The following is a 24,374-nucleotide window of genomic DNA, read 5'->3' on the forward strand; positions in this document are numbered from 1 at the left end:
CTGCAACACAGCAAGGGCGGCGGAAGCTGTAGCCGACTTCCGAAAATGAGCTGACAGGCGGCGTACTTTCACGAGCAGATCTGGCAACTCGGGGTACGATTTAAGAAACCACTGAACCACGAGGTTAAGCACATGAGCCAGGCATGGTACGTGTGTGATCTCGCCTCGCCTCAGAGCCACCACCAGGTTATGGCCATTTTCACACACGACCATGCCTGGATGTAGGTTCAGCGGTCTCAGCCACAGATCTACCTGCTCTTTCACAGCTGTCCACATCTCACAAGCAGTTTGAGGTTTATCACCTAAGCTTATGAGTTTCAGCACAGCCTGTTGCCGCTTGGCTGAGGCAGTACTGCAGTGCTTCCAGCTTGTAACTGATGTGGTGATATCTGAGATGGAGGCTGAACATGAGGAGGAGGAGGATGATGCCGTGGATCTGTACACTTTTGGGGGCAACTCTGACTGATATAGGGCCCGCAATCCTCGGTGTGGGGAGGATGTGTTCCGTCCCAAGGTCCGACTGGGTCCCGGCTTCCACTATGTTTACCCAGTGTGCCGTCAGGGAGATGTACCGTCCCTGGCCTCAAGCACTTGTCCACGTGTCCTTTGTCAGGTGGACTCTCCCAGTAACTGCGTTGTTGAGGGCACGGCAGATGTTTTGGGACACGTGCTTGTGTAGTGCGGGGATGGCACATCGGGCAAAATAGTGTCGGCTGGGGACCGAGTACCGAGGCACGGCCACCGCCATAAGGTTGTGGAAGGATTCCGTCTCCACCAGCCTAAAAGGCAGCATTTCCAATGCAAGCCGTCGTGAAATATGCGAATTTAGGACTGTGGCCTGTGGGGCGTTGGCTGCGAATTTGCGCTTTCGTTCAAAGGTCTGGGATATGGACAATTGAACGCTGCGTTGGGACGTAGCATGGACGTTGATGCTGTTTCTTGAGAAACTGCCATAACAAGTGAAGACTGAGAGGAGGGGGCATGTTTGCATGCAGTATGGACAGGGGATTGCCTTGCACACACAACAGGGGGTTCTCTTACATGCACAACAGAAGAAGCAGTGTTGACACCCGCTGACACTGGTCGTGGACCCTGGGGCTCGCCCCACAAAGTCGGGTGCTTTGCTGACATGTGCCTGATCATGCTGTTGGTGGTCAGGCTGGTAGTTTTGTCACCACTGCTGATGCTGGCACGGCAGATGGTACAAATGGCCTTGTTGGGGTTATCAGCAGAGTCTTTAAAAAAATTCCAGACTCTGGAAGACCTACAGGTTGTACTGGCAACGTCCCTCGTGTTGGTGTTACGGGGAACTGTTGCCCGCCTTCTGTGTGCGGCCACCACTCTGCTTCTTCCTGCCTGTTGGGGTACTCTGCCTCCCTCCCCCTGTGTGCTGCTGGCCTCGCTCTGCGTGTCCTCCTGCCACGTTGGGTCAGTTACTAGATCATCCACCACCTCCTCATCTTCCACTTGCGCACCACGATCCTCCTCCTCACTTCGTGTCAATTGAGTCTCGTCATCGTCCACCTCTTGTGACAAATTGCCAACGTCGACTTCCTGTGGCCGTGGCTGTTCAAATATTTGGGCATCACTACATGGGATCTCCTCTTCCACCACTTCAAGCGGAGCAGGCGATGGGCACAAATCTGGAAATGGACCAGTGAACAGCTATTCAGAGTGTCCAAGTGTGGGACCAGTTGCTGTCTGATGACACTCTGCATGGTGGGAGGAAGGAGCATCAGGGTGATGAGGAGTATGCGGTCGAGACTCACGGCTACTAAAACTTGACCGTGTCGAAGACAGACCGGAGGTGGTGGTGCCCAGGTAACTGAAAGTATTATCTGCTATCCAATTATTAACCTGTTCACACTGATCAGTTCGCAATACTGGTGTTGTAGTGTGCTTCCCTAGTAATTCGGTCAAGAAGTAGGAGCGAGAAAATGTGGCTGTTGGTTGTGGCACATTTTCACCTTGGTTAAAGTTAGAATGGATTCGCACGGACTATAGGTTGTGCTCAGAAGGAAAAATAATATATGAAATCTTCGGCACAATAAAGAGAAAATGTATGATGCCAAAAAAGATTTTTATTTAGAGCGACCCAAAGGGACAATAATTTCCAACGTTTTGGCTATTCCTTTATCAGGGTAATCTAAAGATAAGAAACATTCACATGTAGGGTCATGAATATATATAAAGGTAAGTATATGAGCAAGTGTACAAAACTCATTAAGACATTAATAAACAACATGTTAGCCAAATATGAAGCAGACAGGATAACATCATGGAGACTCAAAGAAAAATAAAAAAGGTGGCACATAAGAGATCATGATAATCAGAAAACCTGAGAACATGGGCACAGTATCTACCTACATAGAAATCCCAAGTAAGTGACACTGTTTTATAATGTGAGCCTGTATATAGAATAGCCAAAGAAGTATCAGAGAACTTGAGAGGAAAACATAATGATAGTAGATGAAACATTACCTTGGCTGGTCCTCGGTGCTCGAAAAACCATGTAGTGTTGTTAATGCATGCAGTGCATGCCTGCTTGTGAAGAAACAACAATCTCCTCACTGTTAAATACACATGCGGGGAGGTGGGGCGGAAGTACCAGCTAATAGCGCTCTCACTGAGTGCGTTCCACAAGCGTTCCATATGAAGGAAGTGACGTCACATGTATTTGAAAATGAGGCTTGGGTAACACGCGATATTGCGCATGCGCGATTTGCGTTTCAACAGAGAAACGGTGAAGAAAGACTCAGCATATGTATGTAACCTATATATTGAATGTGTTAGCACAATAATGTGAAATAAAGAAAAGGATGAAGAGAGAAAGGGAGGAAAAAGAAATTAAGAAAAGAATAGAAAAGAGAATCCAAAGAAGAACCGCAGGCAGGTAGATAACAGATACCTTATGGATCCCTATGGTGCCTGTAATAAAGAAAAAGAGAAAAAAAAGAAATAATAAAAATAAAAATTATATGTATATATAAACAAATCACTTCAACTGGAATACATTATATTAGAAATATCAATATAGAATGCTATTTATAATCCATATCAGATTATATCCTATATTAATGTCACAAAAGGTATAACATGTTAGGTAAAAAAGATAAGTTCATTCCTAATATAAAATATCATATTCCCGATTGAGGCCATTAGGCTCCAATGTATTAAGGCGAAAAATCCAAAAGGCTTCCCTTTCTTTTAATTTTAATATTCTATTCCCACCCCGTCTGGGATGTGGTATTGTCTCGATTATTTGAAAGCGAAGTTGAGAAACATTATGTCCAGCTGACACAAAATGAGCTGGAATAGGAAGGACCGTTCTTTTACATCTTATAGTGGATTTATGTTGAGATATACGGTCTCGGACATGTTGGGTAGTCTCTTAGATAACCTTGATAAAGGCAATAGCCGAAACGTTGGAAATTATTGTCCCTTTGGGTCACTCTGAATAAAAATCTTTTTTGGCATCATAAATTTTCTCTTTATTGTGCCGAAGGTATATATTTCATACATTTTCACCTTGGCCATGGCCCCGTCCTCTACACGCACCATAACCAGAACATCCAGTTCCACGTCCCTTGCCACGCGCCTTGCCCATTGTAAATTAAGTAAAATAGCTTACACTCGCACTATATTTGTGTCTGAACACTGAGCAAGACACTCAATTTTTTTATTTTTTATGTAAAAAAGGCAAAAAGGTGGATAATACAGAGATTTGAACCATGGAACTGCAAAACCACAGTTCTATTTATCTGGCCTACACCAGACTCTTTTAAACAGATAAATTTGTGTCTGAACAGTCAGGGAGACACTATTACTGTTTTTCTTTTACGGAAAAAATGCCAAAAGCAGGATAATACAGAGATTTGAACCGTGGAACTGCAAAACCACAGTTCTAGTTATCTGGCCTACACCAGACTCTTTTAAACAGATATATTTGTGTCTGAACAGTCAGGGAGACACTATTACTGTTTTGTTTTTTTTCAGAAAAAATGCCAAAAGCAGGATAATACAGAGATTTGAACCGTGGAACTGCAAAACCACAGTTCTAGTTATCTGGCCTACATCAGACTCTTTTAAACAGATATATTTGTGTCTGAACAATCAGGGAGACACTATTACTAGTTTTTTTTCCGTAAAAAATGCCAAAAGCAGGATATTACAGAGATTTGAACCGTGGAACTGCAAAACCACAGTTCTAGTTATCTGGCCTACACCAGACTCTTTTAAACAGATATATTTGTGTCTGAACAGTCAGGGAGACACTATTACTGTTTTTTTGACTGAAAAAATGCCAAAAGCAGGATAATACAGAGATTTGAACCGTGGAACTGCAAAACCACAGTTCTAGTTATCTAGCCTACACCAGACTCTTTTAAACAGATATATTTGTGTCTGAACAGTCAGGGAGACACTATTACTGTTTCTTTTTACGGAAAAAATGGCAAAAGCAGGATAATACAGAGATTTGAACCGTGGAACTGCAAAACCACAGTTTTAGTTATCTGGCCTACACCAGACTCTTTTAAACAGATATATTTGTGTCTGAACAGTCAGGGAGACACTATTACTGTTTTTTTTTTTTTTCCAAAAAAATGCCAAAAGCAGGATCATACAGAGATTTGAACCGTGGAACTGCAAAACCACAGTTCTAGTTATCTGGCCTACACCAGACTCTTTTAAACAGATATATTTGTGTCTGAACAGTCAGGGAGACACTATTACTGTTTTTTTTTACGGAAAAAATGCCAAAAGCAGGATAATACAGAGATTTGAACCGTGGAACTTCAAAACCAGTTCTAGTTATCTGGCCTACACCAGACTCTTTTAAACAGATATATTTGTATCTTGACAGTCAGGGAGACACTATTACTGTTTTTTTACGGAAAAAATGCCAAAAGTAGGATAATACAGAGATTTGAACCGTGGAACTGCAAAACCACAGTTCTAGTTATCTGGCCTACATCAGACTCTTTTAAACAGATACAGTGCCTACAAGTAGTATTCAACCCCCTGCAGATTTAGCTGGTTTGATAAGATGCAAATAAGTTAGAGCCTTCAAACTGCAAACGAGAGTAGGTTTTATGAACAGAAGCATAAATCTTACAAACCAAAAAGTTATGTTGCTCAGTTGAATTTTATTAAATTTTAAACATAAAAGTGTGGGTCAATTATTATTCAACCCCTATGTTTAATATTTTGTGGAATAACCCTTGTTTGCAATTACAGCTAATAATCATCTTTTATAAGACCTGATCAGGCCGGCACAGGTCTGTGGAGTTATCTTGGCCCACTCCTCCATGCAGATCTTCTCCAAGTTATCTAGGTTCTTTGGGTGTCTCATGTGGACTTTATTCTTGAGCTCCTTCCACAAGTTTTCAATTGGGTTAAGGTCAGGAGACTGACTAGGCCACTCCAACACCTTGACTTTTTCCCTCTTGAACCAGGCCTTGGTTTTCTTGGCTGTGTGCTTTGGGTCGTTGTCTTGTTGGAAGATGAAATTACGACCCATCTTAAGATCCTTGATGGAGGAGCGGAGGTTCTTGGCCAAAATCTCCAGGTAGGCCGTGCTATCCATCTTCCCATGGATGCGGACCAGATGGCCAGGCCCCTTGGCAGAGAAACAGCCCCACAGCATGATGCTGCCACCACCATGCTTGACTGTAGGGATGGTATTCTTGGGGTCGTATGCAGTGCCATCCAGTCTCCAAACGTCACGTGTGTGGTTGGCACCAAAGATCTCGATCTTGGTCTCATCAGACCATAGAACCTTGAACCAGTCTGTCTCAGAGTCCTCCAAGTGATCATGAGCAAACTGTAGACGAGCCTTGACATGACGCTTTGAAAGTAAAGGTACCTTACGGGCTCGTCTGGAACGGAGACCATTGCGGTGGAGTACGTTACTTATGGTATTGACTGAAACCAATGTCCCCACTGCCATGAGATCTTCCCGGAGCTCCTTCCTTGTTGTCCTTGGGTTAGCCTTGACTCTTCGGACAAGCCTGGCCTCGGCACGGGAGGACACTTTCAAAGGCTGTCCTGGCCGTGGAAGGCTAACAGTAGTTCCATAAGCCTTCCACTTACGGATGATGCTCCCAACAGTGGAGACAGGTAGGCCCAACTCCTTGGAAAGGGTTTTGCACCCCTTGCCAGCCTTGTGACCCTCCACGATCTTGTCTCTGATGGCCTTGGAATGCTCCTTTGTCTTTCCCATGTTGACCATGTCTGAGTGCTGTTCACAAGTTTGGGGAGGGTCTTAAATAGTCAGAAAAGGATGGCAAAAGAGATCTTTAATCCACACATGTGAAGCTCATTATTCTTGGTGCCTGAACTACTTCTTAATACTTTAGGGGGACCAAACAGAATTCTTGTGGTTTGAGGGGTTGAATAATAAATGACACTCTGAATTAACTTTTAACGTTTTAAAAAAACAAAAAAAACAAAAAAAAAAACAAAATTTGCTGCAGTGCATTTCCCACTTCCAGGCTGATCTACAGTACAAATGTCACAATGCCAAGTTAATTCCGCATGTGTCAACCAGCTAAATCTGCAGGGGGTTGAATACTACTTGTAGGCACTGTATATTTGTGTCTGAACAATCAGGGAGACACTATTACTGTTTTTTTTTCCGTAAAAAATGCCAAAAGCAGGATATTACAGAGATTTGAACCGTGGAACTGCAAAACCACAGTTCTAGTTATCTGGCCTACACCAGACTCTTTTAAACAGATATATTTGTGTCTGAACAGTCAGGGAGACACTATTACTGTTTTTTTTATGGAAAAAATGTCAAAAGCAGGATAATACAGAGATTTGAACCGTGGAACTTCAAAACCAGTTCTAGTTATCTGGCCTACACCAGACTCTTTTAAACAGATATATTTGTGTCTGAACAGTCAGGGAGACACTATTACTGTTTTTTTTTTGGAAAAAATGCCAAAAGCAGGATAATACAGAGATTTGAACCGTGGAACTGCAAAACCACAGCTCTAGTTATCTCGCCTACACCAGACTCTTTTAAACAGATATGTTTGTGTCTGAACAGTCAGGGAGACACTATTACTGTTTTTTTTTACGGAAAAAATGGCAAAAGCAGGATAATACAGAGATTTGAACCGTGGAACTGCGAAACCACAGTTCTAGTTAACTGGCCTACACCAGACTCTTTTAAACAGATATATTTGTGTCTGAACAGTCAGGGAGACACTATTACTGGGTTTTTTTTTCTGAAAAAATGCCAAAAGCAGGATAATACAGAGATTTGAACCGTGGAACTGCAAAACCACAGTTCTAGTTATCTGGCCTACACCAGACTCTTTTAAACAGATATATTTGTGTCTGAACAATCAGGGAGACACTATTACTGTTTTTTTTATGGAAAAAATGCCAAAAGCAGGATAATACAGAGATTTGAACCGTGGAACTGCAAAACCACAGTTCTAGTTATCTGGCCTACACCACCCTCTTTTAAACAGATATATTTGTGTCTGAACAGTCAGGGAGACACTATTACTGTTTTTTTTACGTAAAAAATGCCAAAAGCAGGATAATACAGAGATTTTAACCGTGGAACTGCAAAACCACAGTTCTAGTTATCTGGTATATACAAGACTTTTTTAAACAGATCTATTTGTGTCTGAACAGTCAGGGAGACACTATTACTGTTTTTTTTTTATTTTCCGAAAAAATGCCAAAAGCAGGATCATACAGAGATTTGAACCGTGGAACTGCAAAACCACAGTTCTAGTTATCTGGCCTACACCAGACTCTTTTAAACAGATATATTTGTGTCTGAACAGTCAGGGAGACACTATTACTGTTTTTTTTACGGAAAAAATGCCAAAAGCAGGATAATACAGAGATTTGAACCGTGGAACTTCAAAACCAGTTCTAGTTATCTGGCCTACACCAGACTTTTTTAAACAGATATATTTGTGTCTTGACAGTCAGGGAGACACTATTACTGTTTTTTTTACGGAAAAAATGCCAAAAGCAGGATAATACAGAGATTTGAACCGTGGAACTGCAAAGCCACAGTTCTAGTTATCTGGCCTACACCAGACTCTTTTAAACTGATATATTTGTGTCTGAACAGTCAGGGAGACACTATTACTGTTTTTTTTACGGAAAAAATGCCAAAAGCAGGATAATACAGAGATTTGAACCGTGGAACTTCAAAACCAGTTCTAGTTATCTGGCCTAAACCAGACTCTTTTAAACTGATATATTTGTGTCTGAACAGTCAGGGAGACACTATTACTGTTTTTTTTACGGAAAAAATGCCAAAAGCAGGATAATACAGAGATTTGAACCGTGGAACTGCAAAACCACAGCTCTAGTTATCTGGCCTACACCAGACTCTTTTAAACAGATATGTTTGTGTCTGAACAGTCAGGGAGACACTATTACTGTTTTTTTTTACGGAAAAAATGGCAAAAGCAGGATAATACAGAGATTTGAACCGTGGAACTTCAAAACCAGTTCTAGTTATCTGGCCTACACCAGACTCTTTTAAACAGATATATTTGTGTCTTGACAGTCAGGGAGACACTATTACTGTTTTTTTTACGGAAAAAATGCCAAAAGCAGGATAATACAGAGATTTGAACCGTGGAACTGCAAAGCCACAGTTCTAGTTATCTGGCCTACACCGGACTCTTTTAAACAGATATATTTGTGTCTGAACAGTCAGGGAGACACTATTACTGTTTTTTTTACGGAAAAAATGCCAAAAGCAGGATAATACAGAGATTTGAACCGTGGAACTTCAAAACCAGTTCTAGTTATCTGGCCTACACCAGACTCTTTTAAACAGATATATTTGTGTCTGAACAGTCAGGGAGACACTATTACTGTTTTTTTTACGGAAAAAATGCCAAAAGCAGGATAATACAGAGATTTGAACCGTGGAACTGCAAAACCACAGCTCTAGTTATCTGGCCTACACCAGACTCTTTTAAACAGATATGTTTGTGTCTGAACAGTCAGGGAGACACTATTACTGTTTTTTTTTACGGAAAAAATGGCAAAAGCAGGATAATACAGAGATTTGAACCGTGGAACTGCGAAACCACAGTTCTAGTTATCTGGCCTACACCAGACTCTTTTAAACAGATATATTTGTGTCTGAACAGTCAGGGAGACACTATTACTGGGGTTTTTTTTCTGAAAAAATGCCAAAAGCAGGATAATACAGAGATTTGAACCGTGGAACTGCAAAACCACAGTTGTATTTCTCTGGCCTACACCAGACTCTTTTAAACAGATATATTTGTGTCTGAACAATCAGGGAGACACTATTACTGTTTTTTTTATGGAAAAAATGCCAAAAGCAGGATAATACAGAGATTTGAACCGTGGAACTGCAAAACCACAGCTCTAGTTATCTGGCCTACACCAGACTCTTTTAAACAGATATGTTTGTGTCTGAACAGTCAGGGAGACACTATTACTGTTTTTTTTTACGGAAAAAATGGCAAAAGCAGGATAATACAGAGATTTGAACCGTGGAACTGCGAAACCACAGTTCTAGTTATCTTGCCTACACCAGACTCTTTTAAACAGATATATTTGTGTCTGAACAGTCAGGGAGACACTATTACTGGGTTTTTTTTTCTGAAAAAATGCCAAAAGCAGGATAATACAGAGATTTGAACCGTGGAACTGCAAAACCACAGTTCTAGTTATCTGGCCTACACCAGACTCTTTTAAACAGATATATTTGTGTCTGAACAATCAGGGAGACACTATTACTGTTTTTTTTCTGGAAAAAATGCCAAAAGCAGGATAATACAGAGATTTGAACCGTGGAACTGCAAAACCACAGTTCTAGTTATCTGGCCTACACCACCTTCTTTTAAACAGATATATTTGTGTCTGAACAGTCAGGGAGACACTATTACTGTTTTTTTTTACGTAAAAAATGCCAAAAGCAGGATAATACAGAGATTTTAACCGTGGAACTGCAAAACCACAGTTCTAGTTACCTGGTATATACAAGACTTTTTTAAACAGATATATTTGTGTCTGAACAGTCAGGGAGACACTATTACTGTTTTTTTTTTTTTTCCGAAAAAATGCCAAAAGCAGGATCATACAGAGATTTGAACCGTGGAACTGCAAAACCACAGTTCTAGTTATCTGGCCTACACCAGACTCTTTTAAACAGATATATTTGTGTCTGAACAGTCAGGGAGACACTATTACTGGGGTTTTTTTTCTGAAAAAATGCCAAAAGCAGGATAATACAGAGATTTGAACCGTGGAACTGCAAAACCACAGTTGTATTTCTCTGGCCTACACCAGACTCTTTTAAACAGATATATTTGTGTCTGAACAATCAGGGAGACACTATTACTGTTTTTTTTATGGAAAAAATGCCAAAAGCAGGATAATACAGAGATTTGAACCATGGAACTGCAAAGCCACAGTTCTAGTTATCTGGCCTACACCAGACTCTTTTAAACAGATATATTTGTGTCTGAACAGTCAGGGAGACACTATTACTGTTTTTTTTACGGAAAAAATGCCAAAAGCAGGATAATACAGAGATTTGAACCGTGGAACTTCAAAACCAGTTCTAGTTATCTGGCCTACACCAGACTCTTTTAAACAGATATATTTGTGTCTGAACAGTCAGGGAGACACTATTACTGGGTTTTTTTTTCTGAAAAAATGCCAAAAGCAGGATAATACAGAGATTTGAACCGTGGAACTGCAAAACCACAGTTGTATTTCTCTGGCCTACACCAGACTCTTTTAAACAGATATATTTGTGTCTGAACAATCAGGGAGACACTATTACTGTTTTTTTTATGGAAAAAATGCCAAAAGCAGGATAATACAGAGATTTGAACCGTGGAACTGCAAAACCACAGTTCTAGTTATCTGGCCTACACCACCCTCTTTTAAACAGATATATTTGTGTCTGAACAGTCAGGGAGACACTATTACTGTTTTTTTTTACGTAAAAAATGCCAAAAGCAGGATAATACAGAGATTTTAACCGTGGAACTGCAAAACCACAGTTCTAGTTATCTGGTATATACAAGGCTTTTTTAAACAGATATATTTGTGTCTGAACAGTCAGGGAGACACTATTACTGTTTTTTTTGGGGGGGGGAAATGCCAAAAGCAGGATAATACAGAGATTTGAACCGTGGAACTGCGAAACCACAGTTCTAGTTATCTGGCCTACACCAGACTCTTTTAAACAGATATATTTGTGTCTGAACTGTCAGGGAGTCACTTTTACTATTTTTTTTTTCCGGAAAAAATGCCAAAAGCAGGATAATACAGAGATTTGAACCGTGGAACTGCAAAACCACAGTTCTAGTTACCTGGCCTACACCAGACTCTTTTAAACAGATACATTTGTGTCTGAACAGTCAGGAAGACACTATTACTGTTTTTTTTTACGTAAAAAATGCCAAAAGCAGGATAATACAGAGATTTGAACTGTGGAACTGGAAAACCACAGTTCTAGTTATCTGGCCTACACCAGACTCTTTTTAACAGATATATTTGTGTCTGAACTGTCAGGGAGACACTATTACTGGGTTTTTTTTCGGAAAAAATGCCAAAAGCAGGATAATACAGATATTTGAACCGTGGAACTGCAAAACCACAGTTCTCGTTATCTGGCCTGCACCAGACTCTTTTAAACAGATATATTTGCGTCTAAACAATCAGGGAGACACTATTACTGGTTTTTTTTCCGGAAAAAATGCCAAAAGCCGGATAATACAGAGATTTGAACCGTGGAACTGCAAAACCACAGTTCTAGTTATCTGGCCTCAACCAGACTCTTTTAAACAGATATATTTGTGTCTAAACAGTCAGGGAGACACTATTACTGTTTTTTTTTACGTAAAAAATGCCAAAAGCAAGATAATACAGAGATTTGAACCGTGGAACTGCAAAACCACAGTTCTAGTTATCTGGCCTATACAAGACTCTTTTAAACAGATATATTTGTGTCTGAACAGTCAGGGAGACACTATTACTGTTTTTTTTTTGGAAAAAATGCCAGAAGCAGGATAATACGGAGATTTGAACCGTGGAACTGGAAAACCACAGTTCTAGTTATCTGGCCTACACCAGACTCTTTTAAAAAGATATATTTGCGTCTGAACAGTCAGGGAGACACTATTACTGTTTTTTTTATAGAAAAAATGCCAAAAGCAGGATAATACAGAGATTTGAACCGTGGAACTGCAAAACCACAGTTGTATTTCTCTGGCCTACACCAGACTCTTTTAAACAGATATATTGGTGTCGGAACAGTCACAGACACACTCAATTTTTTTTTTTTTGGGGGAGGGATACCAAAAGGTTAATAAGACGCGTATTTGTACAGTCTGACTGAGGAAGAAAAAAATACAGGATGTAGATGAAAAAAAAAAAGGATTTTTCCTGGCCCCTGAGACCGGGGGATAAGTTTAGCAATTTGACCAGCAGGAGCACACAGGACTGTAATGCAGCGTTTGTTGGTATAACCACTGCGTCTCCTATACAGCCTGCCTGCCTGATATGTGGGATGAATATTAGTCCTGAGAAGGACTGTTTGTTTGATTTGGCATGCTTTAGAGACCCTACACTAACTATTTTGGAGTATAAATCTCTCCCTAGCTCAGCAGTACTGACCCTACACTGGCTGATCCGGAGCTACTGTGTCCAAGATGGCGGCGCCCAGTTTTAAATACTCGAGGTGACGCTGTGCGGCCAGCCAATCACTGTAATGCCCACAAACAACATGGCTGCGGCATTCCAGTGACTGGCTGGCAATCCCTGCATGTTCATTGGCTCTATAAAGAGCGCCAAACGTGCAGGGCGGAGACCCGAGCTCCCGCCCGAGTAACCCGGAAATGCTGGGTGCTCGCCGAACATCCCGAGTAGTGAGATGCTCGGGCGAGTACCGAGCAGTGTCGAGCATGCTAGCTCAACACTAGTCCCTATGTGTTCTCTGAGATGCTGCTATGTATAAGAGTAACACATACATTGCTGCAGTCGAGCAGCCAAGCTCTGATCCTTGCTGCCTGTGGTTCGGGCAGCATGAAACTAGTGACAGGTCGCCTTTATCTTTTATTTCCATTTATCAACAGAACTCTTCTATTATTTTATGTGTCCTTGTTTCTATCCTCCATTATTGTTGCCTATTTTCCTAAGGAGAATGTACATTTCAAGAAGCTATCAAATACTATAGCTAGAGCTACAGCAAAGCATTATCGTGTTAATCTAAAATGCACGTGTTATATATAAATGCATTGTATAAGCGTTCCTGCACCGCCCAACATTCTGCTTTCTACAGATACTCGTACTGTAATAAGACATCTGGTTGCTACTCTAGGGAATAGCAATTTACAAAAGAAGTGCTTCTGAATATACTTCTTTAGTTTTTATGATGGCTGCAAGTTACCAACCCATCATTAATGTGTATAAGGTGTCAGGTATTTAGGGTAACTGGTTATGAAGAGATATAATCCCATGTACGGTATATTACTGTATATTATAATATTAATGTATTTTAAAGAGTAACTAAACCTTTGACTTTTTTGTTTTCACATTTCATTGCCCTAATGTTTAAAATCACATTGGCGGGTTCCAGGTCCTGAAACCCCCAATAATCACTCAAAACCCCCTCTGAGAGATGTGCAGCTCAGGAGTCCGGAACGCACAGATCTTGCCACTCCGCCTGGAGTATAGACCTATGCCTTCTATTGAATCCATACCCTGTCCTGTGTGCATGATCAGCCAGAGGCTGTGCGCTCCTGGCTCCTGAGCTGCGCATCTCGTGGAGGGGTTTTTGAGTGATCGGTGGGGTCTCAGGACCTGGATCCCCACTGACCTGCTTATAGTCATAAAGGAATGAAATGTAAAAAAAAAAAAACATGTCAAAGTTCTAGTTACAATGTAAGTAAAATGCCCATGCTGCAAAAAGATTCTGATCAATTTTATGGTTTTATCGTTCCTAATTTATCATTGTACAGCATTTATGAATGGAAGTGTTACCGTGAATGCTGTTAATAAAAAACATATGGGGAATTATTTATAGGACATTCGCTATGTACAAACATTGATGAGCCTGTCATTTATACCCGTATAGGCAAATAAATATGTATTGTTCTCAGGCAGACACAGACATGGGAAGCTTGATAAATATGCATATATTCAATGTACTATGCATTTGTACAGGCTGACAGTTAGGAGGCATGCACATCGCATTGTTACATGCATGAAATTTATATGGTGAAAATTTGTGGTCCTGGATTCAGATAAGGGCCCGCTCACACGAGTGTATAACACTGTATGGCTCGTCCTGATGAAGAGGTATGAACACCTCGAAACACGTTGACGAATAAAGACCGCATCAAAACTCGATTTGGTCTCACATTGTATATTGGATCTCTGGAAGCGTGGGTTTACTTCCACCTCTTTAGACTGACGTATCACCTCAACACACTATCTGTCCATCCCAGTTTTCCCCCATATTAAAATCTTCTTCAATTTCAGGTTCATACCAACCATGTACTTAATAGCCTCGGTCAGGACTGCACACATACTGGCTGGCGACCAGTCCATGTATTATTTATCCTATTTAGTATATCAAGGCTGCATTATACAATATATGTACATTCTACCTTTTGTGTCTCCCCCATTTCCTCATAGACCCTTGCGAGCAGGGCCCTCACTCCTTTTGATTTGAGAAATGCTTATTCTGTATTGTTTGTGTAAGTCCCCCCTAAAATTCTAAAGTGCTGCGGAATATGTTGGCGCTATAAAAATAAAAATTATTATTAGAATTATTATTACCTCTTTGCCCAGCATTGCATCTGATGTGTTATCGGATAGCACTCGGCCCAGTGTTATTCTATGGGGAAGCTCAGATCTGCATTTTTTTTCTGATGCCGATTTGGCATGAGGAAACAATTGCAGCGTGCTGCGAGAATTGGTTTACATGTACCCATACAAGTCTATGGGTGTGTGTGAAACATCGGACTGCTCTCGGATGTCATCCAAGTGCAGTGCGATTACCGGAGACACAGGCAATGGAGAAGATGGAGAAATTACTTACTCTGTCTTGTCCCGCACTTGTGCTGCGATTCTCTCCTCTGAGAGAATCGGAGAACAGTGCACTGACACTTGTGTGAACCCCAGCTTTGTGTGACCCCAGCCTTGTGTGACCCCCAGCCTCGTGTGACCCCTGCCTTGTGTGACCTCCAGACTTGTGTGACACCGGACTCTTGTAATCCCGGCCTTAGGCACTGATCAAATATACATTATGACTCGTCATCAATGAATGACATGATAGGTTATAGGTGTACAATGTATCACATTTCTGAAAAACACTAAACCAATGTTTTTACCAAGAGGAAATTGAAGGAGCCACACTGGCAAAATGAACCGGTGACCAAGCGGGGCAATGTTCCAATACATTTTTGGCCTCATTTTAACATGCATGCTGGGAAAACTCCAGATGTATAATGGTATCCATGTAATAGATACGTTACAAGCTTTGTAATGAATTTTAAAGTCATATCCATTAAATGGATGACACAAGCTATGGTTGACGGATGCCAGTGGTCTCTCACAGACAACAGCTGCCCATCGGCTATCATGGCATCTGTCTAACAGATATGCCGTGAATAACTTCTGAAAAGTGCATGACAGGTCAGGGACATTTTAATATATGCATGTGATAGGTGTTTATCACTTTTTTGCCTAGTCTATTAAAAAATATCTAATTCTAAAATAAACAATAACGTAAAATATATTAATAAAACAAAAATATATACTAAAGCATCATTAGAAACCACATTTTTGAACCGTTATCTAAAGTTTAAAAACTAGGAAATAAGTACAATATGTTTTATAAATATAGTAAATTAATCCAGTAATGTAAGTCTATTATTTCCTGTATTCTTTCCACATTTGTAGACTGTGCTAACCTACTGATACCTCTTGTTTCAGTACCTGGCCCTTGTGAACCCGAGGATCTCATTGATGGAATCATCTTTGCAGCCAATTTCTTGGGCTCCACACAGCTATTGTCAGAACGAAATCCATCGAAAAATATCAGAATGATGCAAGCCCAAGAAGCTGTGAGCCGCGTGAAGGTGAGGGCTTTATTGAGTTTCTGCTGAGGCCTCTATAAAACCTCGACATTTAACAAGTCGTTGTGCAATATTACTGGTTATACAATGCTGGACTCACATCATGCTGTAGTCACATAATCTGGTTTGCTTACATGTGTTTGACACAGTATTTCCAAATTGAAAGTTGTGTTTGTAGAATCATCCCATACTGTATTCAGGTTTTTCAACCTTACCCAAAAATCAACAATAAACATTTTTTTTTCATGGACAACTTTAACCCCTTTCTGACGTGGAGCGTAATAGTACGCTCCACGTCAGATCCCCCTGTTTGATGCGGGCTCCAGCGCTAAGCCCTTACCTTTCCGGGCACATGTCAGCTGATCTATACAGCTGACATGTGCCCGCAACAGTCACGGGTGGAATCACATCCACCCGCGGCTGTTAACCAGTTAAATGCTGCTGTCAATCTCTGACAGCAGCATTTAACTCGCGTTTCCAGGAAGCGCGTCATTGGCAACCCCGCCACATGATCACGAGTCGCCGATGGGTTGGCATGACAACCCAGGGTCTGCAGGAGACCACTGTGGTTGTCACTGCCAGATTGCTATGAGCGCCGTCCAGCTGTTGGCGCTCATAGCAAGTGAGCAAATCTGCTACACATAGGCGATCTTCTCATTGCCTGTGTGTAGTACAAGAGATCAGACAACTGCAGCTTCAAGTCTAGCATGGAGACTATTGAAGCATGCAATAAGTGTAAAAAAATGTTTTTAAAAATATAAAAAAAATAAAAGTTTAAATCACCCCCCTTTTGCCCCATTCAAAATAAAACAGTAAAAAGAAAAACACACACACATATTTGATATCGCTGCATTCAGAATCGCCCGATCTATCAATATAAAATAAGGATTAATCCGATCGGTAAACGGCGTAACGAGAAAAAAATTCTAAACGCCAGAATTACGTTTTTATGGTCGCCGCAACATTGCATAAAATGCAATAACGGGCGATCAAAACATCGGATCTACCCCAAAATGGTATCAATAAAAACGTCAGCTCGGCGCACAAAAAATAAGCCCTCACCCGGCTCCAGATCACGAAAAATGGAGACGCTACTGGTAAAAATAAAAAAAGTTATGGCTCTGGGAAGAAGGGGAGCAAAAAAAGAAAATGCAAAAAAAGGAAAATGCTTCGGTCATGAAGGGGTTAAAGATGAATATTAGGAGTAATATGTATTTATAGCTCAGATATAGATCAGATATTAGAACATTAGCAATATTAACTGTGAACTGTAAGATAGTAATAATTAGAAAAAGAATAACAAGCACAAACATTAAAATTATCTGTCAAAAGGTTTTGCTACAGTAGAGTATGTATTCATATAACAACATGATGTAGGGACAGAGACCCTGATTTCTAATGATATATCACTTTCTGGTCTGTTTTCTACAGTTTGGATAAAATCACAGTTTTCTCTGCTGTTGATCCGTCATTCTGAATGCTGAGCTCTGTGTAACCCCGCCCACACCACTGATTGGCAGCTTTCTGTGTACACTGTATAGGCAGAAAGATGCTAATCAATGGTGGGGGCAGGATTACACAGAGCGGGAGGACTACATGACATGAGACAACTAATCTCCTAGTGATAATCTCCTGCTGATAAAACACTGATTTTATTGAAGCTACAGCAAGCAACCTTTTAAGTGATATATTACTGGAATCAGAGTCTTTTCCCCTACACCATGCTGTCCTCAGATTAAATAGCAAAAACCTGCTGACAGAGTCCCTTCAATATTTTTACAAACACATTTATGGTTGGTTGGCAATCTTGCCTCTATTCATTATAGTTTTGTTTTATTTTTCCTGCTGTTTGGGCATATGGCAAACAGCACAGCCCTAACAATAACAGGTAAAAAATGTCTTACATGCAGAACCATGCCATGACTATTTTTGGAGGCAATTCTTGAAATAGATCCTAACACTGTTTCTTTAAACAACATATTGAGGTTGTATGTATGTACTCTGATCGGCTCTTATTTAACCCCTTTCCTGCCCAAGGCGTACTAATACGTATCTGTGCTGGGTGTCAGCTGATTGTCACAGCTGACACGCGGTGCTATATGCAGGGAGTGGTCCTCACTGCTCGCTGCAGATTAACCCCCGAAATGCTGCGATCTAAATCGATCGCAGCATTGCAGGAGCAATGGGGGAGGTAAACGCCGATACTTACCTCTCCTCTCCGGCGTCCCGCGGCGTCTTAGTCCGGTCCCGGATGTTGTCATGGTGACCCGATGTCATCATGACAACATCCGCGTCACCTGGAGGCAAGAAGTTACTTTGGTCATGCGCAGTGCGTGACCAAAGTAACTTCTCCCTGTGCAGCGCTGACAGGCTGTATAGCACAGGGATGCTGCTATATTCCTGTGCTATACAGCTAATCAAAATGTAAAAAGTGAAAGTCCGATAGTGGGACAAAGTGTAAAAGTTAAAAAAAAGTATCAGAAAGTGAAAAAAAAAAAATTGGAAATATATAAAACAAAATGAAAAAAAATATATATATACTGTACCCATAAATAAATATTATTATGACAAAAAAAACAAACCAATAAAAGTACGCATATTTGGTATCAACGCGTCCGAAACGACCTTACCTATAAAACTGTCCCACTAGTTGACCCCTTTAGTGAACACGATAAAAAAAACGAAGCAAAAAACAATGCTTTATCTTCATACCGCCAAACAAAAAATGGAATAAAATGTGATCAAAAAGATGAATGTAAAAAAAAATGGTACCACTGAAAACATCATCTTGTCCCGCAAAAAACAAGCCACCATACAGCTCCATCAGCCGAAAAATAAAAAAGTTATAGCTCTCAGAATAAAGCGATACAAAAAAAAATATTTTTTCTATAAAATAGTTTTTATTGTGTAAAAGCGCCAAAACATAAAAAAAACTATATAAATGTGGTACGGCTGTAAACGTACTGACCCGAAGAATAACGCTCCCTTATCAATTTTACCACACGCGGAACGGCATAAAAAAAAACCATAAAAACAATTCCTGAATTGTTGGTTTTTGTCTATTCTGCCTCCCAAAAATCAGAATAGAAAGCGATCAAAATATGTCACATGCCTGAAAATGGTACCAATAAAAACATCAACTTGTCCCGCAAAAAATAAGCTGTCACATGACTCTGTCAGCCGAAATCTGGAAAAATTATAGCTCTCAAAATATGGCGATGCAAAAACTAGGTTTGCAAAAAAAAAAGCATTTTTTAGTGTATGATAGCTGTCAATCATAAAAGCCCGATATGAATCTGGTATCGCTGTAATCGCACCGACCTGAAGAATAAAGTCGTCTAATCACTTATAATGCATGAGGAACGACGTAAAAAATAAACTCTAGCATTAGGGTTGTGCTAGGGTTTAGGGTTGTTTTAGGGTTAGGGTTGTGTTGGGGTTGGGATTTTTTCAAAAGTAAAAAAAAAAATGATGACAATATGGCGACTAGCGTTGAGCGCAAGTGCTTGCTACTTGAGTTTGCATTGGGTGCTCGGGTATGCACCAAGTATCGCGGGTGCTCGAGTGACATGCTCGAGTCTCTGCCCTATATGTTTTGCAGCAGTTATACAGCCAAAAAACCTTGTGGGGATTGCCTGCTATGCACAAGCGATCCCCGCATGTTTGTTTTTGGGTGTCTAATAACCGTGAAACATGCGGTGCGGGGACTCGAGCATGTCACTTGAGCACTCGCGATACTTGGTGCATACCCGAGTCCCCGATGCAAACTCAAGTAGCAAGCACTTGCGCTCAAGACTGATGACAACTTATTCAATATGATGACCTAATGTTATCAAATTCTGTGTCGTACCTCTTGGCTCATAATGCTCACTATACCCCTTGATAAAATCCTTGAGGGGTGTAGTTTCCAAAATGGTGTCACTTGTGTGAGGTTTCCAGTGTTTAGGCACATCAGGGGCTCCCCAAATGCAACATGGCGTCAGCTAATTATTCATGCAAATCTTACATTCAAAAAGTCAAATGGCGCTCCTTCCCTTCCGAACTCTGCCGTGAGCCCAAACAGTGGTTTTCCCTCACATATGGGGTATCGGCTTACTCAGGAGAAATTGCACAACAAATTGCACGGTGCAATTTCTCCTGTTACCCTTATGAAAATGCAAAATTGGAGGCTGAAAAACATTTTTTGGGAAAAATGTGAAAATTTTATTTTTACGGCTCAATGATATAAACTTCTGTGAAGTACCTGGGGGTTCAAGGTGCTCACCACACATCTAGATATGTTCCCTGAGGGGTCTAGTTTCCAAAATGGTGTCACTTGTGGAGATTTCCCCTGTTTAGGCACATCAGGGGCTCCTCAAACGTAACATGGCATCTGCTAATTATTCAAGCAAATTTTACATTCAAAAAGTCAAATGGTGCCTTCCCTTCCGAACCCTGCCGTGCACCCAAAAAGTTGATTTTCCCCACATATGGGGTATCGGTGTGCTCAGGAGGAATTTCACAACAAATTTTGGGGTCCATTTTGTCCTAATTTTTTAGGGACCACATCACAATTGAAGTGACTTTTAGAGGCCTTTATGACAGAAAATACCCAAGTGGTACACCATTTTAAAAACTGCACCCCTCAAGGTGCTCAAAACCACATTCATGAAGTTTATTAACCCTTCAGCTGCTACACAGGAATTTTTGGAATGTGGATGAAAACAATGAACATTTACCTTTTTTTCACAAAAAATTTACTTTAGACCCAATTTTTTTTATTTCACAAGAGTAACAGGAAAAAATGTACCCCAAACTTTGTTGTGCAATTTCTCCTGAGAACGCCGATATGTGTAGGTGCACGGAAGGGTAGGAGCGCCATTTGACTTTTTGAATGTAAAATTTGCTGGAATAAATAGCAGATGCTATGTCAGGTTTGGAGAGCCTCAGATCTGCCTAAACAGTGGAACCCCCCAACACGTGACCCCATTTTGGAAATTAGACCACTCAGGGAACTTATCTAAATGTGTGGTGAGCACCTTGAACCCTCAAGTACTTCACAGGAGTTTATAATGTAGAGCCGTGAAAATAAAAAAATCCTATTTTTCTCACAAAAAATGTTTTTCAGACCCAATTTTTTTTATTTTCAAAAAGGTAACAGGAGAAATTGGACCTCAAAATTTGTTGTGCAATTTTTTCTGTGTACACCGATACCCAAAATGTGGTCGAAAACTACTTTTGATACACAGTGCAAAGCTCAGAAGGGAAGAAGCACAATATTGGAGTTCAGATTTTGCTGGACTGGTTTGAGGATGCTATGTCACATTGGCATTGGATTTGGGAGTGCAGAATTTGCTGAGTTTCTTTAGGGGGGGGAGAAGCCATAGTGCTTTTCCAGAGCCTTTGTATCATCAGTAATGTGGAAACCCCCTATATTTATGATAACAGATGACGGACCTGAGTGGGGACTTCCTTTTTTTTGTGGATTGATGTGAAGCTTTTGTTAGGAACATTTTACATAACATTTTGGATCACATTTATCCCGCGTCTACTCTGAGCACTTATTTTGGGGATTCCATCTAAATCTCTGAATGACGTGATTCAAATGAAACCCCCAAGGGATTCATTCACTATAATGAGTCAGCAGAGTTACTCTGGACTACATCTGGACTCTGTTCAGTGGGGTCCTTATTTTCAGAAGTGCTCGAAACTGTGGCTGACGGCACTTTTATGCATGCTTAATAAAAAGACGGCCACCGCCGGATCACAGGTCTTACGGCGTCCAAAATGCCTCCATCTGCCTCATTACAGGGAATCTTCCACCAGGGGTTCCGTCTGAATCACATATTTCAGAGATTTACAGGGAAATCCTGGTGTAAGCGCTCTTCGCAGAGCGCAAGATGAATGTGAGCAGAGCCTTACTGCGATCTTTGGGAGGCAGAATGAACAAGTCAACAGCAGGTGAAGAATTGGTTTTATTTATTTTTTACGGCCGTTCCTCGTACAGTATAAGTGATTAGATGACTTTATTCTTCAGGTCGGTGCGATTACCGCGATACCAGATTTATATCGGGTTTTTATGATTGACAGATGTCGCACACAAAAAAAACACTTTTGTTATGCAAAAACTAGATTTTGCATCGCCATATTTTGAGAGCTATAATTTTTCCATATTTCTGCCGACAGAGTCATGTGAGGGCTTGTTTTTTGCAGGACGAGTTGATGTTTATATTGGTATCATTTTCGGGCATGTGACGTTTTTTAATTGCTTTCTATTCTGATTTTTGGGAGGCAGAATGAACAAAAACCAGCAATTTAGGAATTGTGTTTTTTGTTTTTTTTATGCTGCTCCGCGTGTGGTAATATTGATAAGGCAGCTTTATTCTACGGGTCAATACAATTACAGTGATACCACATTTATATCTTTTTTATGTTTTGGTGGTGCTTTTACACAATAAAAACTATTTTATAGAAAAAATAATTCTTTTTGCATCGTTTTATTCTGAGAGCTATAACTTTTTTATTTTTCGGCTGATGGAACTGTATGGCACCTTGTTTTTGCGAGACAAGATGACATTTTCAGCCATACCATTTTGATTTACATACGTCTTTTTGATCGTGTTTTATTCCACTTTTTGTTTGATGCTATCATGATAAAGCATAGTTTTTTACCTCGTTTTTTTATTCATTTTTTTATGGTGTTCACTGAAGGGGTTAACCAGTGGGACAGTTTTATAGTTCAGGTTGTTCCGGACATAGTGATATGAAATATGTGTACTCTTTTTGTTTGTTTCTTTTTTCATAAAAATATTTATTTCTGGGTACAATATATATATGTATATATATATATATATATATATATATATATATATATATATACACACACTGCTCAAAAAAATAAAGGGAACACTCAACACTCAAATAACACATCCTAGATCTGAATGAATGAAATATTCTATTAAATACTTTGTTCTGCACAAAGTTGAATGTGCTGACAACAAAATAACACAAACATCATCAATGGAAATCAAATTTATTAACCTATGGAGGCCTGGATTTGAAGTCACCCCAGGCTGATCCAACTTTGATGTAATGTCCTTAAAACAAGTCAAAATGAGGCTTAGTATTGTGTGTGGCCTCCACGTGCCTGTATGACCTCCCTACAACGCATGGGCATGCTCCTGATGAGGTTGCGGATGGTCTCCTGTGGGATCTCCTCCCATACCTGGACTAAAGCATCCGCCAACTCCTGGACAGTCTGTGGTGCAACGTGACGTTGGTGGATGGAGCGAGACATGATGTCCCAGATGTGCTCAATCGGATTCAGGTCTGGGGAATGGGCGGGCCAGTCCATAGCTTCAATGCCTTCATCTTGCAGCCTCTAGTCACTTCCTGTTGCTTTTAATGAGTTCCTGGATCCTGGATGAAGGTATTTTTGACCATTCCTCTTTACAAAACAATTCCAGTTCAGTTAAGTTTGATGGTCGCCGAGCATGGACAGCCCTCTTCAAATGATCACACAGATGTTCAATGATATTCAGGTCTGGGGACTGGGATGTCCATTCCAGAACATTGTAATTGTTCCTCTGCATGAATGCCTGAGTAGATTTGGAGCGGTGTTTTGGATCATTGTCTTGCTGAAAGATCCATCCCCTGCGTAACTTCAACTTTATCACTGATTCTTGAACATTATTGTCAAGAATCTGCTGATACTGAGTGGAATCCATGCGTCCCTCAACTTTAACAAGATTCCCGGTGCCGGCATTGGCCACACAGCCCCAAAGCATGATGGTACCTCCACCAAATTTTACTGTGGGTAGCAAGTGTTTTTCTTGGAATGCTGTGTTTTTTTGCCGCCATGCATAACGCCTTTTTGTATGACCAAACAACTCAATCTTGGTTTCATCAGTCCACAGGACCTTCTTCCCAAAAGAAATTGGCTTCTCCAAATGTGCTTTTGCATACCTCAGCCGACTCTGTTTGTGGCGTGCTTGCAGAAACGGCTTCTTTCGCATCACTCTCCCATACAGCTTCTCCTTGTGAAAAGTGCGTTGTATAGTTGACCGATGCACAGTGACACCATCTGCTGCAAGTTGATGCTGCAGCTCTCTGGAGGTGGTCTGAGGATTGTCCTTGACTGATCTCACCATTCTTCTTCTCTGCCTTTCTGATGTTTTTCTTGGCCTGCCACTTCTGGCCTTAACAAGAACTGTCCCTGTGTTCTTCCATTTCCTTACTATGTTCCTCACAGTGGAAACTGACAGGTTAAATCTC

At 40.7% G+C, this 24,374-nt stretch overlaps 1 protein-coding gene across 2 annotated transcripts in view; it reads left to right on the forward strand.

Annotated features, from left to right (window-relative positions):
• Positions 1-24,374, forward strand: part of APBA2 (amyloid beta precursor protein binding family A member 2) — a 699,615-nt gene that overhangs the window by 522,817 nt on the left and 152,424 nt on the right. For both annotated transcript variants that reach the window (XM_073652927.1, XM_073652928.1), the window contains exon 6: positions 15,979-16,124. In XM_073652927.1, coding sequence (XP_073509028.1) covers positions 15,979-16,124 — 146 coding nt within the window. The remainder of the gene's footprint in view (positions 1-15,978; positions 16,125-24,374) is intronic.

This window comes from Phyllobates terribilis, unplaced genomic scaffold (assembly GCF_046119375.1).
Source record: "Phyllobates terribilis strain yellow unplaced genomic scaffold, ASM4611937v1 Scaffold_11__3_contigs__length_659146591, whole genome shotgun sequence".
In the NCBI taxonomy this organism is placed as follows: domain Eukaryota; kingdom Metazoa; phylum Chordata; class Amphibia; order Anura; family Dendrobatidae; genus Phyllobates; species Phyllobates terribilis.